General features: G+C 40.2%; 2 protein-coding genes across 3 annotated transcripts in view; one reads left to right on the top strand and one right to left on the bottom strand.

Annotated features, from left to right (window-relative positions):
* niban2a (niban apoptosis regulator 2a) overlaps positions 1 to 9,737 on the bottom strand; it is a 29,658-nt gene extending 19,921 nt beyond the window's left edge. The window contains exons 1-4 of the mRNA XM_006803520.3: positions 9,525 to 9,737; positions 2,933 to 3,063; positions 1,386 to 1,514; positions 1,196 to 1,301 (exon numbers count right to left, since the gene is read on the bottom strand). Coding sequence (XP_006803583.2) covers positions 1,196 to 1,301; positions 1,386 to 1,514; positions 2,933 to 3,063; positions 9,525 to 9,579 — 421 coding nt within the window. The 5' untranslated portion in view covers positions 9,580 to 9,737. The remainder of the gene's footprint in view (positions 1 to 1,195; positions 1,302 to 1,385; positions 1,515 to 2,932; positions 3,064 to 9,524) is intronic.
* Positions 9,738 to 13,503: 3,766 nt separating this feature from the next.
* The window catches only part of stxbp1a (syntaxin binding protein 1a), a 40,369-nt gene continuing 38,369 nt past the window's right edge, over positions 13,504 to 15,503 (top strand). For both annotated transcript variants that reach the window (XM_087843527.1, XM_087843526.1), the window contains exon 1: positions 13,504 to 13,639. In XM_087843527.1, coding sequence (XP_087699653.1) covers positions 13,603 to 13,639 — 37 coding nt within the window. In that variant the 5' untranslated portion in view covers positions 13,504 to 13,602. The remainder of the gene's footprint in view (positions 13,640 to 15,503) is intronic.

The following is a 15,503-nucleotide window of genomic DNA, read 5'->3' as shown; positions in this document are numbered from 1 at the left end:
AGAAGGGAGCCCCTTCTGAGCAGCATATATATATATATATATATATATATATATATATATCTCACATAATAATCTGACAATAACTATAATATTGGCCATATTATATTTACATTACCACAGTGAGATGATTTTAGTCTCATGAACAACATTAGCTAATTGTTATTTACTAACTACTCTTGAAATAACTGTTCAGTACAGAAATGAAGCCCAACTATCATGTTTTACAGTCCTGTGGTCTCAGCCTCAGATACTCCACTAATCAAAGTGATGTCATGACAAAAATGAATGACCAACAAAACATTTTTGTTCCTTCATTTCTGTCACACAAAGCTGTATGTAACGTTTCTCGCGGTTAGTATCATGGTTGCTAGGCAACCTGAACAGCGCAACGAAGGCTAGACCGTCCCATTTCACAAGCCTCTCACTTCCGCACTTCTCGTACTTATAGTATGCACCGTACGTAGTACGCGTAGTGCGCGTACTTCAAGCGGGCAGGCCCTGAATTGGGACACAGCCAATGACTCCTGGGAAACCCCAGTTGCTAGGCAAAAATGTGTATTCCCCAACAAGTTAGAAATACCTCTTTGCACTTGCTCTGGCTGCTAGCAGAGTGCTGCAGTTGGCTAGTTTGCATTGAATACGATGACTCAGCTACAAATGCTCACCAGCAACTCTGGGCGGTAGTGAAACTGTGAATGGAGCAATGCTACTACTAGAAATAACATTTTGAAACATGTTGGCTGCAAGGCTGAGACACACTTTTGAAGGTGAACTTTTGCACTTACTACCATCTGGTCTTACTACCACTTGGCTAGTTAGCATGTATTTGTGGACAAATCTGCATCTTCAATAAAAACTATGGGCTCTTGTGGCAATCTGCTGGGGACGAAAGCAATCATAAGGAGGTTTTTGGTACAGCACTGCTCCTTGAGACTGATTTTACCTAGTGACTGCCAGCAACCTCCAGGAAGCACTCACCAACCAGATGGTGGATTCACTTTCTTTTTTTCTTTTTTTTTATTTACAAGCCATGGTTTCATTATGTCCAATGTGGTGGACAACTCTTAAACAATGTGGGCATAGCATCACAAAAACCCAAAGAGAGAGTCATTTTGAGCCCTTTGCATCTTAAAACGGGCTTAGTCATTTCAGAATTTGATGACTAACAACTGTATATTGTGTGTTATTTTCTAACCTGGCAGACTTTTATTAATCAGCTCCATGTACTCCTCCAGTGACGTCAGGGCCTTGTACCCGGCGCAGTTGATGGTTAATTTTGGGTGCAGTCCCCGTTCGTGTGCCTGTTGGTGGTGAAATGGTTTTAATGCAGGTGACCAAATTGTCTAACCGGACATAAGTCTAGTGCAGTAAGTAGCTTTACTCACAGCTTTGCTCTCATAGAGGTTTATGGTGTAGTCCTTGGGCACAAAGACAAAACGGTTCCTCCATTTCCGATTCTCCTCCAGGTACTGAAACAGACTCCCTGAGAAGATGGTGCAACCTTCCAGAGGGTCCTAAAAAATGCAAATGCACACACAAAAGATTGCATACATTACTGTACCTTAGGATACAAAATATAACAGGTGTGTATACTGTGCATTATTGAGACAACTGGGTGTTGTTACAATCTCCCATAACTAATCAACTTGACGCTTAACAGGTTTTTCCAAACGTGACAGGGTGGAGTTTTCTTTTTGTTTTTCTTTTGTATTTTTTACTGAAACATGTTTACAAAAGGATGTACACCACCCACTTTGTTTTCCTGTCTTGGATTAAACAATAATTGCTCAGATAGGAAGAAAAAACAAAGGCTTACTGCTTCCGAGCGACTGAAACGGTAGGCCCAAAACATAATGATAATTATAAAATGGCTTGGCTTCTGTTTGCTAATAGCTGCAGACTTTTATGTGGATTTTGTGGCAGGGTCACTGGTGGTGGGGGGTGGGAGGGTAAAAGTCCCCGATCAGCTCAGAAACCAATCAAGTATTTATCTGTAAGTTAAAAAATGGGAAGGGGATTCAAATAGATTCCACTACAGTTAAATATTAGAGGGTTTTTTTACACATTTAGTCCAACATTTTAATAACTTAGTCTTTTCAAACAGGATAGTTTCTTGCTGTGTGCTGGATCACACGAGCAGCTGACTCCCACACAGTGACCAGAAAAGATGAACCTGCATAAGAGAAACAGCACCTCTGCTCATGTGTAAAATGTGCTCCACCTTCCCTCCAGAGTTAGAAAACATGGATTAAAAAAAAAATTCAGCCTTCAACAAGTGACCAAAAAGATAAAAGGGAACACAAAGACCGCTGAGAAATAAAGCAGGGGGCTTGCTCATTAGGTAATGTCCTACGTACAATCCCAAAGATGACCTCATTCATGCACTGTGTGCATCATCAAGTCTGTTGGCTGTCCCGCCTGTGTACATGTTTAAACAATGCCAAAACTCTGATGTACTCATTTCTTACTGTGTCCATCCTGCTCACTCCCAATAAAACCTTTAACTCCTGTCTTTTTGTCAGTGCCACCATCTCCAAACCACACGTCATGGCCGGTCTCACTAACATCTTGTAAACCTCTCTTTCACTTTTGCTGATATCCTTCCTGACATTCGTTTCCACCTGCTCCACCCTGCCTGTGCTCTCCTCTCTTCTTCATCTCTTTAGCACTGTCTGTTGCTTTGGATGGTTGACTGTTTCACGCGTCTCCATCACATTCACACACATGCATTCTGTCTTGCTTCTACTGACTTCTATTCCTCTTCTACCCAGAGCATACCTCCACCTCTCCACGCTCTATTCCACCTGGCTGTCTCTTGTGCTTTGCATGGCTTTATTAAATGTTCAGAAATATAAACAGATTCTGAGGGGGTCCAGTGGAGGCCACTATTTTATTTGGTTTTTTTTCCCCATTGAATGACCAAGTATCATACCTTTCTGTGAAGCAGCTGAGACTGCGTCCCTCCTCCTCCTTCTATCTCAAAGCGGACGCTGTTGAAGAGGGCGACTGCATACTGCTGCTCGTACACTTGGCTGAACTCTTTCATCCATTCTCTGGTCCGAACTGCAGGGGGAGAGACACACACACACACACAAAATCAGGGAATGTGTCGTCTTCTGCACCAGTGCATGATTAACACAATCTATCTTATGTCTTACAGTAGAAGGACAAAAGATAAGTTCTGCAGTTTTCTTTCACAAGATAACTTGAGACATTTATAAAGTCAGAAATTGACCTAATTATACTAAAGTGCTTAATACTTTATTTTGAATCTGGCAACCCAAGTCAGAGAGAAAAGAAATTAAATTCCTGAAAGGACAGACTGGTTCCCTCTATTCCAAGCATGTTTTTCAAAAGTCACCATTACTGCAGTTTAAATTTCATTGTCAAAAATTAACTGAGTGAGATAAAGAGCTGCTGTTCTCGTGTGAAGGCATGCTGTCTCTTTCACTTGCTTATTTAAAGGCCTCAACCTTTACTCCTGCTATCGGTTCTTTATGAAAACTCCCATATAATAAAATGTAAAGTGGACATTTGAGATAGCGATTCTCAGGCAAAGCTCAACAAAGAGGTACCTCTTGTGTATGATCGGCACAAACCGTTGTATAAAGTGAAGCTCTAACAGGCTCACAGCTGAAGTATTACTTCAGTCATTACATAAATTTTAAAGCACCGCTTTGTTTTGTTCAATTTCATTTTAATCGTACTGAATTTAAACTATGTTACATTTAAATCAAAAGACAAAAGAAAAGTCAAATCAATCAAAAGAAAAGTTTATGGAACAACTGCATCGCTGGAAATATTGGTTTTCCACACACAAACCTTTAAAAGGAGGAACACCAACGACGAGCTACGATTACAGTTAAATTGTATGATGAATAAATGAAACAGATGATTTCCAGGTGGCGTTGAATAGTGGATCTAAACCTGATCGTACTCTTCTGTGTTCATAATTCCACAAGTTTTTTTTTGAAAGGTTCTCAACAACACTGTCTAAAGTACAGAGCCTCCATCGTGTTTTACAGATGGCTGTAGAAACTCACTGTTGCACCTCTCTTTTGACCTCCTCTGCACATATTGATCACAAATTTGAATTCATAACTTGGTTTCTCAGCCTTTTCTCCCACTTTCCCTTCCTTATGAAGTTTGGCTAACAGTTCTTAGGGAACCACCTTCTTGGTGGAAAAATACTATTTCTTTTGCTCTGTCATCTTCGGCATCTTTCATAGATGCAACAAGAGAAATAGGAATAAATTATTTTGATTGTTTTCTTTTTACGACAGGCTACTAGTAATAAAATACCTAAATATACAATTTAAAACTCGTCCTTTACAAAGTTGTCTGTTACATATAGACACAACACTGTTAGCTGCTTTTGTGCTTGAACAATCAGTGTTATCAACAACAATAAAGGAAAGAAATTCCTCTGACAATGATAAGGTACAAGGACTGGGCTGAAAATGAGTGAAAAAACAAAGACCTTCAGAGAACCTGGGGAGCTATTGCTCAAGATCACATTCATTTACAAGAAAGTCTGCCTCACTGGAAACAAATTATGAAGAAATGATTGGTGAATCAAAACTTTTGCAAAATGTAAATATGACTCAACCTGAGTAACTTGAGAGCAAAATGTAGCAACAACACTGTATATTAGAGCATGCATTATATTTTAGCTAACATCCATAATTTATTATGCAAATAACTTGAAATAATGCCAACTCTCATGAAAAAATACTATTAGGTAAGTGCACAATACAGTAGAAAAAATACTCTGAAATGATCCTTTAACTTGTTTTAAGTCATCTCAAAGTCTGATAATTAAACTCAAACTTGAATTTCTAAAAGGAATATTTAAGTTTACACAAACGAACCATTTGTAACTTCTTTGAGCATTTCAGACTACAGTGCACATTTGTTAATGCAGTTTGGAGGTTCTGGACAAACCAAAACCTGACAACATTAGCTCAGGCTCCAGTAAATGGCAGCTGCTTTCTCTTCATTGTTTGTAAATATAAAATTATTATTAAGTTCTGAATATATCTGTTAGCGTAAGTCCTTGTTTGTATAAAAGCAAAGCCTCCTGGTATTGCTGAAAGACTTTTCTGTGTTCCACATATCGTCGAGATTTGTTATCTGTCGTCATTCAGCTTCCTAATAAATAGACTGAGAAGCTGCTGGAGGGGACAAAGGCTTTTCCCACGTTCTAATGCTGGAAAAGAGTTGGTGTTCGAGCTGATCAGTGTCTTTGGCTCATTCAGCAGCATATAGTGTTGACTATGATCTGTTTATGGAAGGAACGTCGCAGGAAGGAGGGAGCCAGCTTGCAGTGGGAGAGCAGGAAGGAAAGAGCTGACAGGACAGGATAGATGGAGGGAATGCGGAGGAGACTGGGGACAGGGACACGCATTTAAAAACACCATGACATACCAGGATGAGAGGGGGGGGCAGGTTAAGGGGCTGCAAGATAGCGAGGCACCTGGAAAAACTAAACATCAGCAAGTACTTTAAAGTGTTCCAGACGATGGCTTTGAATCTCTCGTCAGGTTTGTCATTCCATTCCTTTTATTGAAGGATTTTTTTCTTCATCCTCGGTGGGTTTATCAGACAGGGTCTGCCTTCAGAACAGTTAGTCTCAGAAAAAATGCAGAGGATATCTGATTTTGGATGGAAACTCTCTTTATCCTGGCTAAATTTCCTCTAGATTACGCTCCGGTTACTGTGGCCTCCACTGCAAACTTGCAGAGAGTTGGTACTTTCCACTGTTCGCCTTGCTGAGCCAAAATCAGCAGACTAGGAAGCTGTAAATGAGCACTTAGAAATTAAAACAAAGCCCACATCATAAAATACATACTCGGTTCTCTCATTCAAACTGTATAGCCATGTGCTATAGTTGTTACAACCATCCTCCCAATCTTGTTTGCTATTTACTTTACATGTGACATCATGGAATAGAGTAAAAATGGAACTTTTGGTACTTTTTATACGCCATACTTAAGTATTTTCCAGTGTTTGCATGTCCTTTTAGAGGATTAAATGAAACAGGAAATGGCTAGGGTTCGCTTCAGACTCTGAGCTGGAAAGTAATTTATCACAAATACCTCCAACAAAAAAAGCACATATTTCAGCTTTCTTTTTTTTTTTCTTGTATAAGAATTACGGACTCTCTATCAGTGCTTCCTATGCTTACTTAAAATCTTAAGCCCATAACCCAGATTCATGACCTTGATGTAAACCTTTGTTTCATTCCTTCAATTCTTTAAGTGCATTTGTAATGAATAACAAATAACAGTAGGCAAGAGCATGGAGGAACTGATGGCAAAAGGACACTGCAGACAAAAAGGCATTGTTCAGTAGATGTACACTGAAGTGGGCTTAAGATTAGCAAAGGACAGCAGGGCCCACAATCTTTCCAAGTAGGAAAACCGAAGAACAGCAAAGGAAAAGCAGTTTGCAGTGACAAATTCTTTCAGGCAATAAGTCTGAAGAAGAAACTCTGCAGCCAACTTGAAATGTATTCATGCACTTCTTTGCAGCTATTTTGGAGCATTATCTAAATTGACTTAAATTTTCAGGCTCACTGGGGCATAACAGCTGTGTGTATACAACGACCCTTAAAACATGATTTAAGAAGGCTTAAAAGGTTTGCTGACTTTGTTCCAAAATAAGATTTATGATGTTTTTTTCCCCAACTGGAAGTTCTCCTCTGCTATTATCCCCAAGGTTTGAGCTCAGGATTCTTTGAATACCATGGCTCTCTTAGAATAATTACAATTTCCTAAGGCAAATATAATATTTGTGGAATAAATGTATGATGAATAAAGATGAGTTGGATATGAATTCTGTCGGTGCTTAAAAACCAAATTATGCATTTTTTACAGGAGTGGATTTACAGTTTTGTTGTGAAGGGAGAGAAAGAAAACAATCATCATCAGTCACTAACAATCATCACCACTTATCATTAATCAGTCGTCATTGTCAGTGTCGTCATCAATTACCAACCCTCATTATCATCAATCATTGCCAGCAGCTGATGATGATTGATAACAATCAGTCGTCATCAAGCACCAGTCCTTATAATTATCAATCATTATCAGTCATTGTCATCATCAATCATCATCCACTGTTTAACATCAAAAGGCTTAGCCAGATAGGTGAGTAGATGAATAAAAATGGTAAAATACAAAGGCAGACATGTGCGTGAACATTATTTTCAACAGATTTATAAAACCGTGCGCACAAACGGTCTGAGGTGTGCCTGAGTTAGGCATGTTGTCCCTTTTTATAATTACCTGTTTTGCGTCATGTTGGTAAAAGTCATTTATGCATACACAAGTCACTCACATGGCATAGATCATGTTTTGTTGCTGAATTTAACTATTAGCTTCTTATCTTTTTTACTACAGTGTTAGTTCATTTTCTATTGATCTCTAATATAAATACATTTTTTTAAACTTTATTTTAAACTAATTTTTGAACAGTTTTTTTGTTCCCAGTAACAATGCTGTCATGCTAATGTTTAGCATCAAAGCTACCATCTTCATTTAATTTTGAACCAAATTTCAGAGCAACACGTGCAGCTCCTCAAAGGTGAACGCTGTGACGCGATCCAGAAAAGTCAGCTGATCACCAGAAACAGCTGGACTGGATTTGACTCAAATTCTTTGGCTGTTTTTATCTAAAACCTGCTGTAAAACTATTAATCTACTAACTTATTCTTTGAGGATGATCGCTTATATTTCAAGGGTTTGATAGTAGGCAGCACATATCTAGGCCAAGGTTTGAGTCTGTTGGTTATTTCTGCCTTCAGCTGACCATAGATGGATGAACATGTGGGTCAGCAGGCAGTTATGATTTGCATGTGTGTCACACACATGGGGTTGCTGTGTGGGTCCTATAGGGGAGGAGATCATTTTATAAGGGTTTGCGTTAGCAGCGAGTGTTGGGTAGTTGCCTTTGTGGGAGTTAGACACAACAAGATTCCTGACTCAAAAACGCTGACTGGTCTTTACTCTGTCTCACACACAAACTTAAAAGGTGCAAACACATCGACAAGTGAGACCTGGATAAAAAGGAGTTTTCTTTTTTCTTTAAAGACATGCACAGGTGTTCACTTGTCTTCTGTTGACATGGGTGTTTTCACTGTGTTGATTTGTAGAAGATACTGGCAGGAACAACGCAGAGAGGGGTGTGTGTGAGAGTCAGACGGTTTCAGCTAATAAGCCTGTGACATGTTTCTACCTGCTTCACTTGTTATCTTCCCCTCTGACTAGTCTCTTTATATGGATATTTTTCTAAGTGGACTCATAAGCAGGAAATACTGCACTCGCGTACTTTAACAATGAAGGTCTGCATGTAGCTAAATGTCATATTTTCTACCCTCGCAGCTTTCCACAGTCATGTGAACCCTACATTTTATATTTTTAACATATATTTTATCATTAACAAGATTACATTATGACACATGATGATACCTGACTGAGCGCTTTTCAGGAATGAAAACCAGCACATGTGGCTAAGGGCTCCAAAAAGCCAGTAAGACCAGATTGCTTTGTTCCTAAGGTCAAGAACTTTCACATTGAACACCTTGCTTGTACTTTCTAAAGCCCAGTTTCTGCTCATTCTGAATTTCACACATCTTTGGATCAACTTTGGATCAGTATAAGACAGAAAACATTTCTCTGGCCAGCACACAAAAGGCAAAAAAAAAACCCTCATATTTGAGAAGTTACATTTGATATTTATCCTTTTATATGTGAACTACCCTTTTTTTTTTTAATTTTTTTTTTTTTTTAATTTTTTTTTTTTTTTTACAACAGCCAGATTCTAACAGGGTGATTCTTCCCACTTTTTTTCTATTTCTGCTCACAAAAGGAAAATCCAACAAACACACTCGGTGCCTGAGCCTCTAGAGAATAATTCTGGGTTTCCTCATAGGAGTACTTCTGCCAGCGTATGCACACAAACAGGATTACAACCCTGAACTAAAGGGGCATCCCAGCTGAGGCTGAAATGACCCTGACACAAAGGTTTTAGGAAATGACAAGTCTGGAAGATTGAACTCCATGCATTAAAACAAAAAACACTAGTTTTTCCCAAATTCCTGAAGTGGTTTTGATCCTCGAACGCATCACCAAGCTACTTCTAGGACAGGGATCACGTTATATCCATTGAAGTATCTCAGTCTTTGTATTGTTCTTCTACTCGCATGACTTTAATAGACGCCCAGACGTGCTGCCCAGCTCACTCTGTGGAGCAATCTGAGACTTAAATAGTAGTCAGTCCATAACTTATACAAACATGCTGCAACATCGGAAACCTACTTATTATCTCTAAGAAACAGGGCTGCAGTGGAGTTGTGATTCATGGGAAGCACACCTACAAGGTGGTGGCACAAAAGTAACCGTCTATACTTGATTTCTGCAGTTTAGATGATAAAAGTAATATAAATCGATTTTCTTAAAGGCAAAAACATGGTCAAAACTCTGTAATAAGGTTGTTATAACGCGCAACGGTACTCATCTTACCTGTAATCATCTCCCGCCTATCCTCATCCAGGTGAGAGGAAACCACGTCCCCCATGGTTACAGGAGAGCCTCTGATATCCTCTGAGTATCCTAACTCGGCAGGTTTTACTCCAGGGGAAAATTTCCAGCAGTCTCCGGGCAAACCCTCAGGGAATTTCTCTCACTTTCCCCCCCTTAGAGAGCAGCACTGTTCTGGCGTTGCTGTGTAGAGTGTGGGCGCCTTCAGCTTTTTCTAAAAAAAACAGGAGGAGGAGGCGGTGGAGGAAGAGGAGGAGGAGGACGTGCTGGTGAACAGTGCTGCGTTTCACAGCAGCGGGACACACCCTCTGGGAGTCATCACTGGTCCAACGTGTTCAGTCGGCTGTGCTAAGGGTGTGGCCAGAACCAGGAGCTTAAGAGTATCAGTGCGTAATGTACGCGAGAGTGTCTGTTTGTAGCAGCAAACTTAATAATGTTAAACTTGACAGATGTTAAAAATACAACCTTAGTGCGTTTATTAGTAAGTTTCTTTAAAATGTTTCTTTTAATGATTTCATGATATTTATATTGTGATTAAAAATCAGGAGAAATTAACTAAAGGCGTTTTGAAGTTCGCGCTTTGGGTTCAGCGTTGAAAGCGAGTCTATGGTTGGACCCAGTAGCATTTTGCCACACACATATAAATGCTGCCCCCTTGTGGAAAACATATTTCTTTACTGTAATTTTGAAGCAGGCCAGTATCCAAACCAGCTCTTCTAAACATGTTGAATATTTCAGTAAGCGAGTTGATCCTTAAAAAAACATCTAAAATGCTGGATGTTAAATTGTTCACATTTATGCAATGATCTCTAATGCTGCTGAAACAGTCTATGAATTTATGGTTTCATCAGCAATGAAGGCTGAAAATTAAGCTCTGCAACTTCCATAGATGAAAATAAAGTGAAGTAAAAGTGTCATAAAAGGAGACTGCAATGCATCACATCTGCTTACTAGAGTCAATAAACTGGACTAGGGATGCACCAATACCACTTTTTTGGAAACAAGTACGAGTACAAGTACTTGCATTTCAGTACTCGCCGATACTGATACCAAGTACTTAATAAAAACATGATTTAAATTTACAGGTAACAGCTTTAGTCCTATAATTTAACAAAAAAAAACCAACAACAAGGGACTGGTTTGGAATTAAGAACATTTATTTAAAATGAAAAGCATGTTGTATGCAACATATTACAGAATAAATATTATGAAAAAAAATTTAAACAGTGACAGTGCAACTCAAGTATCGTTTTCAGTTTATTGTAAACTCTGCCGCTTTGGACAACACAAGGGGCATTAATAAACATCTTTGCTATTTAGTGCACAATATTTGAATAAACTAACAACATCCACCAACATAGAACTGTGGCAGTCAGTGCAACTGAGGTAGGTATTAACATCAAGTCTAAGATGACTCACTTAATGGAGAGAAAAAGTGAGTGGCAGGGTTTTTTTTTTTAAGAAAAGTAGCTTTTCTGCATTATCAGCAGTCAGACTGTTTCTGTTTTCATCTATAATGTGTGACACTGAGCTAAAAAGCCTTTCCCTTTCCACACTGCTACATGGGGCTGAGAGGTATTTACTCGTCTGTTTCTCTGTTTAGAAGTCTCACAAGCACAGTCACAGCTGGGATGACATCAGAGGCTAGTGCGTGTTAGTTCCTCACAGGGGGCGAGGATGGCAACAGTCGTCTCCATAAGAGCCCATTGGTGAGCGGTGAGATAGTCAGGGAGTTCGTGCTCGGACACCCCCAGCACTCGCTTTTGCTCAATGAGGGACTGGAGCATGTAATACGTGCTGTTCCAGCGCGTCTGTACGTCCTGCTGCAGTCTCTTTATTGGCTGGTTGAGCTGTCCCTGAATGTCCTCGAGGCGGGAGTAGGCTAAGGCGGAATGTTTAAAATGCCCAACTATTTTCCGTCCCACTGCTATAGCATCAGCTATGCTCCTCTGTGCTAATAAGCATGGGTAAATAAGCGTGGGTAAACTCTTTGTACTCGTTGTCGTGTTGGGATTTTGGTGCTTGATTAAATTACTTGTGTTAAATGCGCTACCTTTTGAGCCTCCTCTGGACAATTTCGCTGAGCACAATTTGCAGTCCGCCTTTGTTTTCCTGTCTTGTTCACTTTGAAATAGTTCCACACGGCTGACTTGTCTCGCCTGCCCTTCTCTCAGCTCTGAGCTGCAGCCGGCGCCTGTGATTAACCCCTTACATGCCACTCAAACATAGACAGGTCTCAGACCGTGATATCACTCCCCGGTATCGGGGGACTTTTAACGAGTACGAGTACTTTAGAAAATGTGGTATCGAGGCCGATACCGGTATCGGTATCGGTGCATCCCTAAACTGGACCATTTGATCATACAGTTCCCATCAAAAGTTTAAGACCAACTAATATTTGGCATGGTTGGATCTTCCAAATAGAGCTTTAAATGCAACAATAAGAAATGGGAGTGAGACACAACATTTTGTGAGCATGCATTTTACTGAAAACAATGCTTAAACTGAATGAACTATTTGTGCTGATTATGTCTTTTTGTAGGTTTTAATTGAATTATTAAGAACTTACTGGATGTGCTGAGTGTTCCAGTACTTTTGATAAATTTATGGTCCAGTTTTTCTTCGACTATTATGTTTATTAGTTCTAATAAAAAACCTGTCTGGTCTTCTTTGCATCTCACCTGTACAGTTTATCAATGCAGTTTGCCAAACAGCTGAGAACTTATGTCTGCTGTGGTCCCAATTGATTTTTTACAACTTTTATAGGCTACTCTGAGGGGAAAAGGAACAAAGAAAAAAAAAAACCTCATTTCTGAAACGTTAATTTTAACTTGATGAATCAACATGAATGATTTAAGTGTAAAAAAGGCCTGCAACTCAAGGGGATGAACCAGTGTCTTCACATAACAGACAGCTTGGCAAAGAACCAATTTTAAACTGTATCTTTAGACACTTTGGTACTAGCGACCTGTTTTTGCTCTCAGGTTCTGACACAGGCGATAAGAGATACTTCTTGTCCTTCAGTTCATCCATTTACTGTTCACTGAAAGCTCATTAGACATGGTCAGAGTTGAAGGGTGGCTATTAAGAAGCCATTCCTAAAGAAGGGAAAAAGCTGAGTTGTGCATGAACTGCAAAGGAACTAGACTGAAAATTATGGAGTGATGAATCCAAATTTCAAACTGTTGGTTCAAATCATCATTAGTATGTACGAGGCAGTCAACAAAGGTAAACAGTGAGTATCTACAGACATTGATTCTATCAGTCATGGATTGGCTTGGTACCTGTACCCCAATATTACTAAAGCAGTGTGGGATGATCTTGACAGAGAACGGGTCAAAAGGCAGCCAACATCCAAAGAAGACATTTGAATGCCCTTCAAGAAGCCTGGAGAACTATTATTGAAGACTAGTTAAGCAAGCTTTCTTTGAATATCTTTAGGAGTCTATGAAGAACAAAGTTGCAAGGTCATAGCAAATATTGACTTTCAAGCTTGTTAGAATTGTGTATACTGTGTTTTTGTCTTATACTATACTTCCATTTATGTTTGCACATTTCACTAAATCAATGACACAAGACTTTTGCACATCACTGTCTTCCTGTATAAATGTAATGCTTCACTATATTACTATATATATAAAACTATATATATATATATATATATATATATATAATATATTATTGTGCCATCTGCATAAGGTTATATGCATTAAAACTTGTTTAAAAATGAAGGGTTACTTTATTTTCTTATCATGTATTTATTTCAGGTTCTGTGAAAAACAAGCGTATTTTGCAGGAATCTTTAAATTCTATTTGGACAAATGAGCGGGTAAGGCTTAACAAATAAATGCCTCTAGTAGAAATTAGTTTGAGCTAATACACACACAGCTGTAGCCAAACGTCCGCACATCACCAGTGTGGATGATGCGGAAGGATACGCAGTGACGTTTCCAAGTGGAGGCTCCTCCGCAGCGGTGTGACACGATCAGAGAGGAGGAGGAGGAGGAGAGAGAGAGTAAGCAGAGGGTAATCAGTCGGTCCAGCACTCAGAGGCAGCATCATGGCACCTATCGGATTAAAGGCGGTGGTCGGCGAAAGTAAGACTTTTTTTTCCTCCTAATTTATGGTGCTCAGAATTTGTGCGGGATATGGTCTTGCTGCCCACGATTCAGCTGTGTATATGCCAGAGAGCGAGTATATATTTAAAAAGAAAAGGGCCGGGGAGCGGGGGGACAGGATGCGGGTGGCTGCGAGTGCATCTGAGTGGTGACGATGATAACGGTGAAGGTGATGTTCCATTGTATCCCGATGTAAACCGCAGAGGTGTAGTGAGGAAGCACTGGATGCCCTGCGGAGGCTGCTCCGTCTCGTTGGTCTCCTGCGGCGCGGATGCGCAATTGCATTTCAAGCGACAGAGCGTAAAAAACGATGTTGACAAGCGATGATTAGCCCACGAATAAAAGATGTTGGCATCCTCCTCCGGTGGGATGAGAAGCCACAGAGTAATGAAGCCCGTGTGAGCCACAATCTGCGTTTATTTAAGGACTAATCTGCCTCTGCCTGTGAGCTGCATCCCGATCTGTTTCTGCATGAATATTGTGCCACAACATGCAGGATGCACGTACTGTTCACACGCTGGCGAGCTAATAATAGCCAACACAATGTAATGCGATGCTGTTTATTGCAAAATGAATGAAGATTAGCAGTCTCCATCCGTGGGATTCCCCGACTGCTGCAGTGCCTCACCCCATCCGATGGAGCATAATTCAGCTGCGTAAAACACCCTTTCTCAGCCGGAGAGCACCACCTATGCTCTGTTTCACGTTAATGGCGGAGTGCACCAGAGTCGAGAAAGTTGCCTCAAAACAGGCGCTGCGCAAGAAATTCCGCATTTTTTGTATATTTTTTCCGCTTTTAGTCATCGTGCCCTTTGAGTAGAGTCGGTGCGGCACCGGCAGTCTGTGTAACCCTGCATCATTAGGACACTGTTAACTCAAGGTTCAGTATCCGATTGTGTCATTTCGGCTCATTATATTTGGGCTGGTGCTCTAGCGGTAGGTGTGCGGTGATGAAACAGGCCTGACTATGGTGGAGGCGCAGGAGGTTCAACTGGGTGCAAGTGTTAGTGGTCGTCGAAAGGCTCAGGAACGAGTCTATAAAACCTGATAGAGATGGCTTAATGTGAAGCCATTTATCCAGTTCGTCCCTAAATTCTTACACCAAGCTGCTCATTCTCTCTCTCTCCTCTTTTTTTTTTTGTTACCGTGCCCTACCCCTGCTGCAGGATTTGCTTCATTTGGCGTCTGTTGTTCATAGTATTAATTCGGTGTCACATTTCACTAATACAAATCCACACAGATGCTCTGTACCAGGAGCTAATGTGTCACTTTCTGGTCATGACATTGCTGGAATCTGAAAATTCTTAAGCTACACCCAGCTGTGCGCTAAGGTATATTTGCCTCACTGGTGCTGCTGCAGAATTCTGGCTCCCACCCCATCCCATTAAACACACACATAGATGCACACGCGTCCATTCTTGGTCATATACTCTCTCTCTCTCTCTCTCTCTCTCTCTCTCTCTCTCTCTCTCTACATATATAGTATATTTTTCTGTTCTTTGACATAAAGTGAAAGGATTTGTGCATTGTCACAAAGAGGAGCCTCGATCATCAGTAATTTCACATCTACTTTGAATCCAAGAGTACAGTATTAAATTATAAAAAGTATTCTGAGCCTGATGCTGAATGTTTGCACTGTGGCTGAGGTCAGCCCAGACCTGCATTTTTGTAAGTTAGTCTACATTTTTTTTAATACATAGCCAGAAGACTGAGTTTTGATAGAAATGATATCATCTGCACGTCCTACTACATTACACAATGCAGCTTCATATGCCAATTATCTGCGCGTGTTTTGCATTTTTTAATTATTTAAACACTGTAACTGGCTATTGCATAACCCAGT

This window comes from Neolamprologus brichardi, chromosome 7, assembly GCF_056152115.1.
Source record: "Neolamprologus brichardi isolate AB-2024 chromosome 7, ASM5615211v1, whole genome shotgun sequence".
In the NCBI taxonomy this organism is placed as follows: Eukaryota; Metazoa; Chordata; class Actinopteri; order Cichliformes; family Cichlidae; genus Neolamprologus; species Neolamprologus brichardi.
The sequence above is the reverse complement of the archived record's forward strand: the minus strand, read 5'-3'. Positions and strand labels throughout refer to the sequence as shown.